General features: G+C 42.3%; 1 protein-coding gene across 6 annotated transcripts in view; it reads right to left on the bottom strand.

Annotated features, from left to right (window-relative positions):
* PFKFB1 (6-phosphofructo-2-kinase/fructose-2,6-biphosphatase 1) overlaps positions 1-16,441 on the bottom strand; it is a 100,139-nt gene that overhangs the window by 11,405 nt on the left and 72,293 nt on the right. For 4 of the 6 annotated variants that reach the window (XM_065916026.1, XM_065916025.1, XM_065916027.1 and 1 more), the window contains 3 exons: positions 13,735-13,856; positions 7,003-7,210; positions 3,642-3,788 (listed from right to left, as the gene is read on the bottom strand). In XM_065916026.1, the coding sequence (XP_065772098.1) occupies positions 3,642-3,788; positions 7,003-7,210; positions 13,735-13,856 (477 nt within the window). The remainder of the gene's footprint in view (positions 1-3,641; positions 3,789-7,002; positions 7,211-13,734; positions 13,857-16,441) is intronic. The other 2 variants (XM_065916024.1, XM_065916028.1) reach the window with 2 other exon arrangements.

Genomic DNA, 16,441 nt, shown 5'->3' with positions numbered 1-16,441 from the left:
TAAACCTTTCACTACTTCACTTTACTGCCTCTATGGAAGGAGAAAATACATTCTTTTTGTTGTCTGGTGTATGTGTATATGTGTGCACAAGGTATGTAGCTGTGTGGATGTGAGAATGAGTGCATGTGCATAGGTGTGTTCAGGCTGAGTGCATGGTGGGTACCTGTGGTGCTTCTCTATGATTGTCCTAACAGGTTTATAGATGTACATTGTACATATGTGTGTATTTTTATAAATTTGTGGGTTTAAGAATTTGTGACTGTGTTTGTGTAGCTTGCTCATGATGTGTATTTTTGGTATGTTTAAGGTCCTGTGCTATTGGTTGTGCATTTGTCTCAGCATATATATGCAAGTATATATATGAGTATGTGTATATAAAGGATGTTGCGTCATCTAAGAATGTGCCTGCATAGGTGTCTCTGTGGTCTGTCTCTTCATGTGGGTCTCAGTGTGTCTGTGGTGTGTGTGTCTCTGAAATGTGTATCTCCATAAATATATGTGTGAGTATCTATGTATCTCTGTCTGAGGTCTGTGTGAATCTGTGGTAATATAGTTGAGGCTGTATATCTGCACTGTTTGTGTGTCCATGGTACGCCTCTATGTGTCTATGTGATGTAGATATGTGCAAAGATTGTATGTGTGTCTATGGTGAATGTGATATGTGCCTCTAGGTGTGTCTGTCTGTAAGTGTGTGTGTGTGTGTGTGCATGAATGGTGCACATATGATTGGTAGATGTGTCTGAGAGGAAACCTGTATTTGACTAGTTAGTCCATGTGTCTGTGAAATGCATATCTGTGAGTGTAAACATACCTGTGGTGGATGTCTGTGACTGTGTACGCAAGTGCATGTGTATGTACATATCCATAACAGGGCTTTTCAATGTTTAGCATTTCCCATCCCTCCTGTCTACACTTCTTCTCCAGGACCTCTGGCAGATAAAGAAATAGGTATCCACAGACCTCTCTCAGAAGGCAAGAATTAGCAAATTCCTCAGTTTCAGAGTGGTCCTTGGGGATATACATTCTCCTGACCCAAAGAAGGAATTAAGTGCTCTCAAAGAATGAGTTCTCACTAAGAAATCCACAGAAGTGAGGTGGCTGTTGGTAGAGGTGGGGTCGATGTTGGGTTTATAAGATTCCCTTCTGGTTTGGTAGATTCCAATTAGACCTTCCTGTAGTGAAGCAATGGGCTCTGGTTGTCTTTTGAGCCACCAACCAGGCTTTCCTTAGGAGTTAGGAAAGCCCAACCTGTCCCAACCTACAAGAAGATAGGCAGTGTCAAACCTGCATCTGACACTGCCCATGGGAGAAAATGCACTCTGTATATTCACAAAGTCCTTCCAGATTGGCTTTGACTTTTTATTCTGAGGCATGCTGGGAATTTGTTGCCTGTGGAAGTGACCACTGATCCCTTATTGACTTAAAGAAAATCACCTAACTTCTTTGAATTTTATTTTCTTCATCTGCAAAATAAGGATAATTATAACTATCTCACAACAGTATTTTGAATATTATAGATAATATATATAAAAGAGACTAGTACAGAATGTACAAGGCACAATTAAAAAACAATCCATGGAATATGTTACTCTATAATTAATATTGCTTGGATTATATAGTAATTTAAATAGATCAATTTAATCTAATGTTATTAGGTTAATATATCTAATTATTAATATAGTATTGGTAATGGAAATAAACCAGAAAGTTAGACATCATTCTAAATTCTTCCTCCTTCTTGACCCATCTTTCATAGCTAATTTCTGAGATTCTAATCCTTAAATTTCTCTCAAATCTATTCCTCTTTCTTCTCTCTCCATCTCCACTGCTATAACCTTAGTAAACCTATACACATACACAATTCCCTCTTTGCTTATGCTGCTTTCTCTGCATGATTCCTGATCCTCTCTACTTGGCTCGCTGTTACTCAATCCTCAGGTTTTAAGTAGGCATCATTTCCTCCAGGCAGATCATGTTTGGGTCAGATGCCTTGCCCCAGCATCTGTGTGCCCACATTCTAGCCTACCAGAGTCTGCATCACACATGCTGTTTTGTATTCCTCTGTCTACCCTATTTTTTTCTGAAAATTCAATGAAGACAGAAACCAATCTCTGTCTCTAGCACTATTCTAGAGTTTGAAATGGAGTAGGGATCCAATAAGTGCTTATACCACATGTGTGCCATAAACAAACAATAACTGAACTATTAATGATGAAAAGTTGTCTCACATGTATTTTATAATAATATATGTGATATGTATAACAATGTTGTATTTCCCTTTTCTAAATATGTGTGTCTCTATACATCTATAGTTAAGTATATATGTTATTATGCATGTACACACATACTTCCTGTATTTATCTAGCAGGCAATCAGGTTAACCTACCTACACAGAAGTTATCTACATCTGTGATGAAGCTTTTACTTTAGTATCTAACAATCATAACCTGTGGGCTGCTACCTGATGTAAATGTGCCTATAGTGCAGGTGAGACAATGGAGAGGAAATATCTTCTTAAAGAACTCATGGAAAACACCTTACTCTAAAGAGAGACTGTGTCATGAGGGTCAGATGAAATATTCACTAAGTTTTTCCTTCATTTCATCTCCAATACACATCTGGTCCATCACACCCTCACTTCTTGCCTAGACTAATGCAGTCATCTCCATACTGGTAAGCATTCTCATTCTGGCCCTCTTCCCACCTAGTCTCCAGACATGATCATGACGGAGTCATGGATGGAGTCTTCACAGCATGGTCTTTAAGAAAATGTGAATCACATTTGGCCCACTCCTCCTTTTGAGGAAGGAGGTATTTTTTTAAAAATAATTTTTAATCGGAAGATAATTGTTTTACAATGTTGCATTGGTTTCTGTTATACAACAAAATGAATCATCTTTAAGAATACTTATATCCCCTCCCTCTTGAGCCTCCTTCCCATCCCCCACCACCCTCCTCTAGGTTATCACAGGGGACCAATCTGAGTTCCCTGTACTATACAGCAGCTTCTCACTGGTTATCTATTTTGCACGTGGTAGCCCACTCCTTGACTTAGACCACACCAATGTTTTCCCATTTTTAGGGTAGCATCCAAATCCCTCAATATGGACTATAAAGCCCCATAAGCTCTCTTCTTTTCCAACCTCATCTCCTTTCTCTCCAGACCTTACAACCACTATCTTAGACTCTCTGCTATTTTCCTTCAGTACCCTGAACATGCTATGCTCTATTATCACCTTTGGGCTTTCACATGAACTGCTCCCCATTCCTTGAACTAAAATTTTTCCCTTACCCAAGTCCATTTTGCATGCTTCTAGGAAACTTTCCTTCTAAATCTTCTACCACTGTCTCGTCAAGAATATCCTCACCTTCTGAGACTCTATAGACCCTTGTATTTCCCCTCTCACAAACTTTTGTTGCATGCAATGCAATGTCTTATTCACTGTCAACCTTCGGGCTCCATGAGAGCAAAGACCTTGTCTGTTCTGAACTTCACTGGATCCCCAAGGCACAGAACAGTGTTTAGCACAAGAAAAGTTTGTTGAATTAATTAGGTTTTGCATATGAGCCACAGCAAAGGCAATCCAGGGGATAAGTCTAGAGTCACTACCCACCAGGGAATCCATCCCCCTCCATCTCACCGCATCAATCTCATTCAGGGCCTTCCATTGTTCATAGGGAACGCCTAAGGCTTCAGCTGTCTGGATGGTCCTCTTCATGTGGCTGGTCCACACCTTCAGGGAGCTGATACCCTGGGACTGAATGAAATTGGCCAGGGCATAGGCATACTGAGGAGTGGGGGTGCAAAGGAGGAGAGGATGGGAGAAAGAGAGATGAAAGAAGACAAGGTGGCGTGAGAATAAATTTAGATCTACCACAAATAATGGAGTGATAATGAATAAGGAGGAGTAGAGTTTAAATGTTTCCAATTTACAAAAAGTCATATTCTTGCCCACATGACTAAGGACCCAAGGGAATAGAAAATAATATATGTATTTTTGTGTGTATATGTGCATATGTGTGTGTGTATTCACTGATGCTTGTTCACAGAACCTCCTACTTGGCTATTCATTCATTCAAACAGTTCACTTCTAACATTTGTGGGCCTGGGACAAAAGTACAAATAGAAGCACTCCACTTACAGTTCACCTCCCTTCTTTTCCCATTTCTGCTCCATCCTGTACTCCTAGGCACCTTAAGTACATGCTTATGGATAATCCAGTCACAGGAACAAATTCTGTCTATATCATATCTTCACCAATCCCCATGACATACAAACAGTGATCCCTTGGCCATTCCTTTTCCTAGGGGTGAACAATTTTGTGACATGTCCTGTTCTCATGTGAACAGACTCTGGGACAGGCCCCATATAAGTACTGGAAGCAGACTCTGGGCAGGAAATTCTAGGATTCTGGGTACTCTGAGTATGGTCTGAAAGTGTATGCAAGTGGGATGTAGGGGACATTTTTCTTTGACTTTGTGAATTCTCATTGCTTGAGCAGAGGACCTGGTACTAAGATTCTAAGGGCATTCAAATATTTACTGAGTGTGTGTAGCCATGTGTTGGGTGCTGGGGTGGCCAGATCTCAAGACATAGCCCATCCAGTGAGGGAAACAGTGACAGCACCGAAAGGAACCATTTAGGTTTGTGGAAGTGCATATGAGCAACTGATTCACTCTTCTTCTGCAGATAGGCAAGTTTTTAATCACAGATGATGTGTGGGGAACATCTGTACAAATGGACAGATACAGGGCACACATTTTAATGTACAGATACAGGCATTGTGTCCACACATTCTAATTACGGATTATGAGTGAGCAGTCAGTGTGCTCTGGTGGAAGGAGTCCTGACTGGGAGACAAGTGATGGGGTTTAATCTACCCCGGCTCCCTTACAGGGTCCCCTTGTGTCCTGGGGCATATCATGGGCCCATTCTGGCTTTGTATCTCCTGACTGTAACATGCAAACAGCATTAGCTCACCGAGCCTGGTCTCTGTGAGTGTCACATTAGATAGTAGATGGGGAGCCACCAGAGTGCTCTCTGGCACATAATGAGAGCTACGGTGCTCGATTGTGGATGACAGTTGATGGGAAAATACTTTGGAAACCATGCATGCTGCACTGGGCTCTTTAGCATGAAAGTTGGAACCAGGCATGTGCATGTACATGTACACATTTCTGTTTAAGGAGGCATGTTGTATGGAGATGGCCATGTGTCCAAACTGGGTGCTTAGTTGTGTGGGCAAGGCCATGGACAGCCCCAACCAAGAGACCCCTGGCTGTAGGTGGTGCCACAGGCTTGGGTGGCATCTCTATGGCCTCTGACTCTGCTCTGAGGAGTGAGAGAGGTAATAGAAGTCAGAGTCCACCTTGAGGGGATACTGCCAGTCTGAAAGTAACAGAAAAAGAGCCAAGAGGACTGAGGCTTCTGGTGTGATGACTTGCCTGCAACACTGCCAGCTCTGCAGTGGAGGAGGCTGAGGAGCAAGCAGGAAGGCCTGGTTTTCAGTTCTGGCTCTGTCCTTTACTGAATGTGTGACCAGAGGCCACTTTCTGTTCCTGTCTGGGCCTCAGCCTCCTCTTCCATAAATCAGTGATGGTAATGCCCACTCCACAGAGTTGTGAAGATTAAATGAGGCCACACATGTGGAAGTAGATGGTACCATGAATGTGCAGAGGTGTCCAATAAAAGAGGGAGCTCCTTCCCTCCTGCACCTCATTCCCTCTTATCCCACCCCACGTCATCCTCCCAGCAAGAACAATACCTATATTAACAAGCCCAGTGAAAGTGAAAATGTTAGTCACTCAGTCGTGTCTGACTCTGTGACCCCATGGACTGTAGCCAGCCAGGCTCCTCTGTCCATGGAATTCTCCAGGCAGGAATACTGGAGTGGGTTGCTATTCCCTTCTCCAGGGTATCTTCCCAATCCAGGGATCGAACCTGAGTCTCCTGCACTGCAGACAGATTCTTTGTCATCCAAGCTACCTGGGAAGCCCCTTTAACAAGCCCAGGGAGAGGGCCAAATGCAGGAAAATGTGTCTCTTTATTTGGGCAGCACGTATAACATGCGGGTCATTATTCTTGACTAGAAAGAAGAGACACCCACCATTGGCTTCCCTGATAGCTCAGTTTGTAAAGAATCCACCTGCAATGCAGGAGACCCCGGTTCGATTCCTGGGCCAGGAAGATCCGCTGGCGAAGGGATAGGCTACCCACTCCTGTATTCTGGCCTGGAGAATTCCATGGACTGTATAGTCCATGAGGTCACAAAGAGTCAGACACCACTGAGCAACTTTCACTCATTCACTCAGAAAATAGACCCCCACCATGAAGGTCAGAGATGGGCCAGAACTGGGGGATATGGAGTCCAAGTGACCTGCCTGGGAGGGCAAGAGAGGACGGAGGGCTTCCTGGATCAGCCCATGGAGCAGGAAATGGGTCCTGGAAAGCGTGGAGAAGGGAGGGCAGGAAAGAAGTGGTAACAGGTGGGGGACAAGAGTCAACTCTATGATGACCTGCAGTGGAGGTTTGGGAGCATAGCATCAGCCCTTAGTAATGTAGGAAAAGATGGATTCAAGTGTGGGGCACTTCAGGGCAGCTGTCTGTGCAAATGATGGTCACCAGCTGACAGAAGGGACAGAGGAGGGCAGCATCCATGGCGGAAACTGCACAAATGAAGACACAGAGTTGTGAGAAAAATGAGGGGACCAGTCAGGCAGGAGGGACAGTGCTCATTTTAATGGGGTTGGAGGAGCAAGTGGTCTGGGAAGGCCTGGTGTGCCAGGATCAAAGCATCAGAGTTGCTGGTGGCACATGGAAGCCAGCAAAGATCGGTCGACTGAATGACTAATGGGGTGGAAGAGCAGGAGTGGCCAGAACCTGCTTTTACCTTGTCACTGAGCCCCTCCACCCTCAGGACCCAGTCAGCAGCCACCCCACCAACATGTGGCCCACTTGAACCAGCCCAGTCAATGTTTCAGAGTGCATGGGGCCTTCCCTACCTGCTTGCCCCGAGCTGAGAGGCCAGAGTCACCTCCAATACGGCCTCTGAGGTTGAGTTCACTCTCACCATGCCGGCATAGGTAGATGGAGCGGGGTGTGACGTGAATGTTCATGAGATAGTAGACTGTGCGGCTCTGGATATGGTCCTGCACACGATTCACCATGTAGCGTGTGCCCACGTCGAAGATCTTGATGTAGGACAGGTGGCTGGGCCGGTCCAAGCAGGAGCAAGGGCAACTCAGGAGCTGATGTTGGAGAGGCTGATCCCAAGAGAAAGCCCCAACCACACACCCTGCCTTCAAGCCTACTCCACAGTGTCGCTCTCACTTACCTTTCCTCTAGCCTTGCCTTGTTCTGCATACCTGTTCTAGAAACTTGGTTCCTGGCCACCCTGAGGAGCTCACTGCCTGCTACCATCTCCCTTTGTCTCCTTTCCTCAGTCTCAGCTTGAGCCAGACTGTTTTTTTACTTTCACTCATTACACTCCATGCATCTATTATTCTCTCTTCTGTGGTTCACATTGCTGACATACTGAGAGAGAAACAGTAATCCTTCAACAGTCAAACAGGAAGCAAATGCAAGTGGCCTATGAGATGCTGGAAGCAGTCAAGGACAGGCAGTCAGGCACAGGGTATAGTCACTGTTCTGTCAGGTCTGAGGGTCAGAACATCTGCTGTCATGCTTACAAATATGTTTTAAAAATATCTGAAATACTTGGAGATCTTTTCATGTCACTAAAGAATTCTGGCAAGGGTGGGCCCTTTAAATTATCCAGGTCTTCTAATACATTTTAAAATAGAATTCACCTAATATTCTGATATAAACATCTATTGCATAAAACAAACAAACAAAAAAGCAGCTGCCAACTGTACCTGACTGCCTGTCCCTGACTGCCTCCAACATCTCATAGGCCATTTGCATTTGCTGAGCATTTCGTGTGTGTGTGTGTGTGTGTGTGTGTGTGTGTGTGTGCATCTGGCAGGGGTGGGAGGTTTCAAACTGCATAAATCCTCATAGCCATCCTAGGAAGTGGAGACTATAATCTCTGTTTTATAGGTGAGGAAACTGAAACACACAGAGAGGAAGTGATTTGCCTGATGTCAAAATCTCCAGCCTATGACTCTTAGAGCCTAGGTGGTAAATGTTTGATGTCACCTTGTTGTCTTGTTCCTGCCACTAGGTTCTGAGTGGCACTAGGATAAATTCCAAATTCCTTAGCTTATTCTGACATTCTAGGTGCCTTCATACCTTGGCTGTGCTTGACCTAACCTCAGTGTTCCGTGTCCATGCTCATAACTTTATTTCATTTCAGCCTTAATGCTTTTGCTGAAATATTCTCTGTACTCGTCTACTTTTTATTCAGACTTAACTAGGCCTTTACAAGGTACTGTTCTCTGTCCTTGAAAAGATGTTCTTTCCCTGGTTTCCAAAGCTGAGCTCCTATGCATCTATCCTCCAAGAGTCAGTATATTCACTCTTTCTACAAAGTTTTTTTAAGCCCAGGATCATGTGAATCATTTAGAGGTACTTCACATCAAAAGTACTACGTTTTCTATTTCTTCTCGGCATACTCCCATCATTTATAATTTAAAATAAAAATTATCAGTTCAGTTCAGTTGCTAAGTGTTGTTGGACTCTTTGCAATGACATGGACTGCAGCACTCCAGGCCTCTCTGTCCATCACCAACTCCTGGAGCTTGCCAAACTCATGTCCATCGAGTCAGTGATGCCATCCAACCATCTCATTCTCTGTTATCCACTTCTCCTCCTGCCTTCAATCTTTCCCAGGAACAGGGTCTTTTCCAATGAGTGCGTTCTTCACATCAAGTGACCAAAGTATTGGAGCTTCAGCTTCAGCATCAATGAACATTCAGGACTGATTTCCTTCAGGATTGACTGTTTGGATCTCCTTGCAGTCCAAGGGACTCTCATGAGTCTTCTTCAGCACCACACTTTGAAAGCATCAATTCTTTGGTGCTCAGTTTTCTTTATAGTCCAACTCTCACATCCATATATGACTACTGGAAAAACCATAGCTTTGACTAGATGGACCTTTGTCAGCAAAGTAATATCTCTGCTTTTTAATATGCTGTCTAGGTTGGGCATAGGTTTTCTTCCAAGGAGCAAGTGTCTTTTAATGTCATGGCTACAGTCACCATCTGCAGTGATTTTGGAGCCCAAGAAAATAAAGTCTGTCACTGTTTCCATTGTTTCCCCATCTATTTCCCATGAAGTGATGGGAGTGGATGTCATGATCTTAGTTCTCTGAATACTGAGCTTTAAGCCAACTTTTTCACTTTCTTCTTTCACTTTCATCAAGAAGTTCTTTGGTTCTTCTTTGCTTTCTGCCATAAGGGTGGTGTCGTCTGCATATCTGAGGTTATTGATATTTCTCCCAGCAATCTTGATTCTAGCTTGTACTTCATCCAGCCTGGCATTTTGCATAATGTACTCTGCATATAAGTTAAATAAGCAAGGTGACAATCTACAGCCTTGATATATTCCTTTCCTGATATGGAACCAGTCCATTGTTCCATGTCTGGTTCTAACTGTTGCTTCTTGACCTGCATACAGATTTCTCAGGAGGCAGGTAAGGTGGCTTGGTATTCCAATCTCTTTAAGAATTTTCCAGAGTTTATTGTAATCCACACAGTCAAAGGATTTGATGTAGCCAATAAAGCAGAAGTAGATGCTTTTCCAGAACTCTCTTGATTTTTCTATGATCCAGGAATGTTGGCAATTTGATCTCTGGTTCCACTGTCTTTTCTAAATCCAGCTTGAACATCTGCAAGTTAATGGTTCACGTACTGTTGAAGCCTGGCTTGGATAATTTTGAGCATTACTTTGCTAGTGTGTGAGATGAGTGCAATTGTGTGGTAGTTTGAACATTCTTTGGCATTGTCTTTCTTTGAAATTGGAATGAAAACTGACCTTTTCCACTCCTGTGGTCACTGCTGACTTTTTGCAAATTTGCTGGCATTTTGAGTGCAGCACTTTAGCAACACTATCTTTTAGGAATTGAAATTGCTCAGCTGGAATTCCACCACCTTCACTAGCTTTGTTCATAGTGATGTTTCCTAAGGTCCACTTGGCTTCAGACTCCAGGATGTCTAGCTCTAGGTGAGTGATCACACCATCATTGTTATCTGGGTCATTAGGATTTTTTTTTGTATGGTTCTTCTTTGTAGTCTTGCCACCTCTTCTTAATATCTTCTGCTTCTGTTAGGTCCATACCATTTCTGTCCTTTATTGTGCTCATCTTAGTATCTCTAATTTTCTTGAAGAGATCTCCAGTCTTGCCCATTCGATTTTTTCCTCTATTTCTTTGCATTGATCACTGAGGAAGGCTTTCTTATCTCTCCTTGCTATTCTTTGGAACTCTGCATTCATATGGGTATGCCTTTCCTTTTCTCCTTTGCCTTTAGCTTCTCTTCTTTTCTCAGCTATTTATAAGGTCTCCTCAGACAACCATTTTGACTTTTTGCATTTCTTTTTGTTGGGTATGGTCTTGATCACTGCCTCCTGTACAATGTCATGAACCTCCATTCATAGTTCTTCAGACATTCTGTCTATCAGATCTAACCCCTTGAATATGTTTGTCACTTCCACTGTATAATTGTAAGGGATTTGATTTAGGTCATACCTGAATGGTCTAGAGGTTTCCCTACTTTCTTCAACTTAGGTCTGAATTTTCCAATAAGGAGTTCATGATCTGAGCCACAGTCAGCTCCTGGTCTTGTTTTTGCTGATTGTGTAGAGCTTCTCCATCTTTGGATGCAAAGAATATAATCTGTCTGATTTCGGTGTTGACCATCTGGTGATGTCCATGTGTAGCATTGTCTCTTGTTTTGTTGGAAGAGGGTCTTTGCTATGACCAGTGTGTTCTCTTGGCAAAATTCTGTTAGTCTTTGCCCTGCTTCATTTTGTACTCCAAGGCCAAACTTGCCTGTTACTCCAGGTATCTCTTGACTTCCTACTTTTGCATTCCAGTCCCCTACGATGAAAGGACATCTCTTTTTGGTGTTAATTCTAGAAGGTCCTGTAGGTCATTATAGAACCACTCAACTTCAGCTTCTTCAGAATTAGTGGTTGGGACATAGACTTGGATTACTGTGATGTTGAATGGTTTGCCTTGAAAACGAACAGAGATCATTCTGTCATTTTTGCGATTGCACCCAAGTACTGCATTTTGGACTCTTTTCTTGACTATGAGGGCTACTCCATTTCTTCTAAGGGATTGTTGCCCCTAGTAGTAGAAATAATGATCATCTGAATTAAATTGGCCCATTCCGGTCTATTCCTATTCACTGATTCCTAAAATGTCGATGTTCACTCTTGCTGTCTCCTATTTCACCACTTCCAATTTACCTTGATTCATGACCTACTATTCCAGATTCCTAAGCAGTATGGTTCTTTATAGCATTAGCCTTTACTTCCATCACCAGTCCCATCCACATCTGGGCATTGTTTTTGCTTTGGCTTCATCTCTTCATTCTTTCTGGAATTATTTCTCCACTCTTTTCCAGTAGCATATTGGGCACCTACCAACCTGGTGAGTTCATCTTTCAGTGTCACGTCTTTTTGCCTTTTCATACTGTTCATGGGGTTCTCAAAGCAAGAATACTGAGGTGTTTTGTCATTTCCTTCTCCTGTGGACCATGTTTTTTCTGAATTCTTTGCCATGACCTGTCCATCTTGGGTGGCCCTACATGGCGTGGCTCATAGTTTCATTGAGTTAGACAAGGCTGTGGTCCATGTGATCAGTTTTTTTAGTTTTCTGTACTTGTGGTTTTCATTCTGTTTGCCCTCTGATGAATAAGGATAAGAGGCTTATAGAAGCTTCCTGATGGGAAAGACATCTTTATACTAAAAATTATAAGCTATCTTATAATATGAGCAGGTTCTACTGATTTCTGGTTAGATCTTTTCTGTTTTCACTACCTTGATACTGTTTTTGAAATATTGTGTTGGCCAGAAAGTTCGTTCAGGAAAACCCAAACAAACTTTCTGCCAACCCAATACAAGCTATCAAAAGCTTTCAGGACTGTCTTTTTTTATTTCTTATTTTTGGTAGTCTCTACCTTGCTGGTGCCCTAAATACTTGGTAAACATGCTCTTCCAGATCTTTTCCTCCAAGTTGGACTGGATCCCCTTTTCTGTGTTCCCCCACCCCACTTGCTTTACCATCCCCCAATTCTGGCCAGCTGCATATTCACTGTCTTCTTCAACCAAGTGGTCATTCTATCAGAGCAGATAGCCTATTCCTCTTTGTATTCTTAGGGCACAGCTATGTTTGGGCCTTGATGCATGGATTATAAATGTATGTTGATGAAAAAATGATTAGATAAAGTCAACTTTCAGAATCAGTTATCTTCAGACCTGAACTGATTCATGAAACACTGAGCACCTGCAGAAGTCTAGGCCAAAGGCTAGAGCTTTCTCAATGCTGTTCTTTCACTTTAGCGCTCCTCCTTTGAACTTCTCATATAGTGACTTTGTGGAAATTTGAAAAAGTTTCCCTCACTCCAGCACAGATGCCTTGATGAGAAAAGCAATTTTACCCTTGTCCTGACACAGTGAACAATATTCACAATCATACATAAGGTCACACCCCTTGCACTGAGTATCATATGACACTTTTTATGACATAGGTATGTGGGAGGGGATAACCATGATGGAAGTTTGAAGATAGGAATTTGAGTATATATTCTGCTACTGACTCATTGTGTGGCCTCAGGTAAGCCCTTGCCCTTCTCTATGTCTAAGAAGTGAAGCAGTTACAATGTTAACCTTGGGGATTTTGGTTGGACAAAGCTGGAAGGATGTTCTTTAAACTTCTTAGAGTGGTGATGACTATTAGCAGCCTCCTTATACTTCTTACTTGAGGCCCAAAGGGTCTGAGTGACCAGGGTCTCTTCTCATCACAATCTATTTTGAAAGAAAGTGAGCTTCTGGGAACACCTTATGTCTAAAGCTAACATTTTCCATGTACTTCCAGCTAACACCTCTCCAATCTTTAGTTGGTTTTATGAATGAAAGTTTCATATTTTTCATGCATCTTCTCATATATTAAAGCACTATGGGAGTTACCTGAGGATAGAATCTACTTTTCTTGCCCTTATTTACACGCCCTATATACACCACAGCCCAAAGAAGTCAAATACATATTGACTGAAAAAAGGTATATGTGCATTGTGAAAAAAGACATGATTAAGAGACAGAATGTGTGATTAAAATCCTAGCTTTATGTGGCAGAAGATTGAGCAAGCTCAAACTCCTTAAGATGCAATTTCCTCTTCTTGAAAATTTGTGATCATAAGACCTATCTCAGCCTCCTTAACTGGAGTGCCAAGGGCATTCAATGAAACCAAAAAAAAAGGTGAACATGTTTGGAAACTGAAGTGTCATCCATATGTGAAGAATACTTTTGAGAACATAATAGTAACAACCATAGGGGAGAGGCATTTTCTCCCAGAGACCAGGGTCCTAATAAGTCCATATTGTTCAGCAAAACATTATTTCAATTCTCTTGTGAACACCTTACACATCAAAGAATCACCATGTCGTGGATAATTAGAGCTGGGAGGGCCCTTGAAGACAGATCAAGTGTAGCTCCCTGATTTTGCAAATAAACTTGAGGCCCAGAGAGGGAAGGCATTTCTTCAGGTCTTATAAGACATCAAAACCAGGCTAAGAATCCAGACCTACACTTTGTGGTGCTGGGTTCTTACCTATCCAGTTCATCATCCAAAGGTTGGTAGTTGACCTCATAGCACTCTATTCTCTTTAGAAAATCTTCCAGAACCTTTTCACGATCACAGTCTATATAATCAGGACTGCCAAGTTTCACTTGCTGGAAGAAGGGAGAAAGAATCATGGGAGACAAAGATTCTGACAGTGCCCTTGGGAAGAGCTCTTAGAGTTCACTGAGTACAATATCCCTCATCATAAAGATGAGGAGATTGAGACTTAGAGAGAGGGCCTTGCTCAAGTTTACAAGATCAGACAGTTGAAGAGAATCTGAATGGTATAACCCCTCATTCCTTATCTCTGTGTGCTCAAACAAGGTCTGTTACATTATATTCAGTTCTAGAATACACAGTTTAAGATAATCATTTATAAGTGAACTGGAAATTGTGGTGTGACAAGTGGTTGAAGAAGAGGAACAGGAGATCTTGACCAGGGGTCATAATGGCTTACGTGTATCAAGTGTTTACTGGGGTAACTTAGCATATGTTGGCTTTAGATTTCTGAAGGGCTGGCATCTTCTAATCCCTTAGGATCTAACTTCTCTACCCATATTCTCCATCTCAGTGAATGGCACTATCATCTACTCAAGTCAGTTCAGTTCGGTTCAGTCACTCAGTCATGTCTGACTCTTTGCGACCCCATGGACTGCAGTACACCAGGCCTCCTTGTCCATTACCAACTTCCGGAGTTTATTCAAACCCATGTCCATTGAGTCAGTGATGCCATCCAACCATCTCATCCTCTGTCATTCCCTTCTCCTCCTGCCTTCAATCTTTCCCAGCATCAGGGTCTTTTCAAATGACTCAGCTCTTTGCATAAGCATTGGAGTTTCAGTGTCAGCATCAGTCCTTTCAATGAATTTTCAGGACTGATTTCCTCTAGGATGGACTGGTTGGATCTCCTTGCTGTCCAAGGGACTCTCAAGAGTCTTCTTCAACACCACAGTTCAAAAGCATCAATTCTTTGGTGCTCAGGATTCTTTATAGTCCAACTCTCACATCCACACATGAATACTGGAAAACCATAGCTTTGGCTAGATGGACTTTTGTTGGCAAAGTAATGTCTCTGCTTTTTAATATGCTGTCTAGGTTGGGCATAGTTTTTCTTCCAAGGAGAAAGTGTCTTTTATTGTTATGGCTGCAGTCACAATCTGCAGTGATTTTGGAGACCAAGAAAATAAAGTCTGTCACTGTTTCCATTGTTTCCCCATCTATTTCCCATGAAGTGACGGCAGTGGATGCCATGATCTTAGTTTTCTGAATGTTGAGTTTTAACCCAAGTTTTTCACTTTCTTCTTTTACTTTCATCAAGAGGTTCTTTAGTTTTTCTTTGCTTTCTCTCATAAGGGTGGTGTCATCTGCATATCTGGGGTTATTGATAATTCTCTCGGCAATCTTGATTACAGCTTGCACTTCATCCAGCCCAGCATTTCTCGTGATGTACTCTGCATGTAAGTTAAATAAGCAGGGTGACAATATATAGCCTTGACCTACTCCTTTCCCGATTTGGAACCAGTCTGTTGTTCCATGTCCAGTTCTAACTGTTGCTTCTTGACCTGCATACAGACTTCTCAGGAGGTAGGTCAGGTGATCTTGTATTCCTATCTCTAAGAATTTTCCACAGTTTGCTGTGATCTACACCGTCAAAGGCTTTGGCATAGTCAATAAAGCAGAAGTAGATGCTTTTCTGGAACTCTCTTGCTTTTTCTATGATCCAACAGATGTTGGCAGTTTGATCTGTGGTTCCTCTGCCTTTTGTAAAACCAGCTTGAACATCTGGAAGTTCACGGTTCATGTATTGTTGAAGCCTGGCTTGGAGAATTTTGAGCATTACTTTACTAGCGTGTGAGATGAGTGTAATTTTGCTGTAGTTTGAGCATTCTTTGGCATTGCCTTTCTTTGAAATTGGAATTAAAACTGACCTTTTCCACTCTGTGGTCACTGCTGAGTTTTCAAAATTTGCTGGCATATTGAGTGCAGCACTTTCACAGCATCATCTTTTAGGCATTGAAATAGCTCAACTGGAATTCCATCACCTTCACTAGCTTTGTTCATAGTGATGCTTCCTAAGGTCCGCTTGACTTCAGACTCCAGGATATCTGGCTCTAGGTGAGTGATCACACCATCGTGATTTTCTGGGTCGTGAAGATCTTTTTTGTATAGTTTTTCTGTGTATTCTTGGCACCTCTTTTTAATATCTTCTGCTTCTGTTAGGTCCATACCATTTCTGTCCTTTGTTGAGCCCATCTTTGCATGAAATGTTCCCTTGGTATCTCTAATTTTCTTGAAGAGATCTCCAGTCTTTCCCATCCTATTGTTTTCCTCTATTTCTTTGCATTGATCACTGAGGAAGGCTTTTTTTTTTTTTTTTTTTTTTTAATCTGTCCTTGCTATTCTTTGGAACTCTGCATACAAATGGGTATATCTTTCCTTTTCTCATTTGCCTTTCACTTCTGAGTCTTAAATGAATTTGAGAGTCATCCTAGATGTGTCTCTTTCTATCATCCCCCACCTCTTAGAAGGTACCTCTTAGAAGGTACCTCACTATATAGAAGGTATATATAGTGAAGGTATACCTTCACTATATTTTCTAAATAGCTCCCCAAATGGCCTCCATTCTCTCCTTCCTGGATGCTCACTCTAGCTTGTGACAAGTTGCTCTGTTTAGAGTTTACTTTCCCTTACTAGT

This window comes from Muntiacus reevesi, chromosome X (genome assembly GCF_963930625.1).
Source record: "Muntiacus reevesi chromosome X, mMunRee1.1, whole genome shotgun sequence".
NCBI classification, from domain to species: domain Eukaryota; kingdom Metazoa; phylum Chordata; class Mammalia; order Artiodactyla; family Cervidae; genus Muntiacus; species Muntiacus reevesi.
The sequence above is the reverse complement of the archived record's forward strand: the minus strand, read 5'-3'. Positions and strand labels throughout refer to the sequence as shown.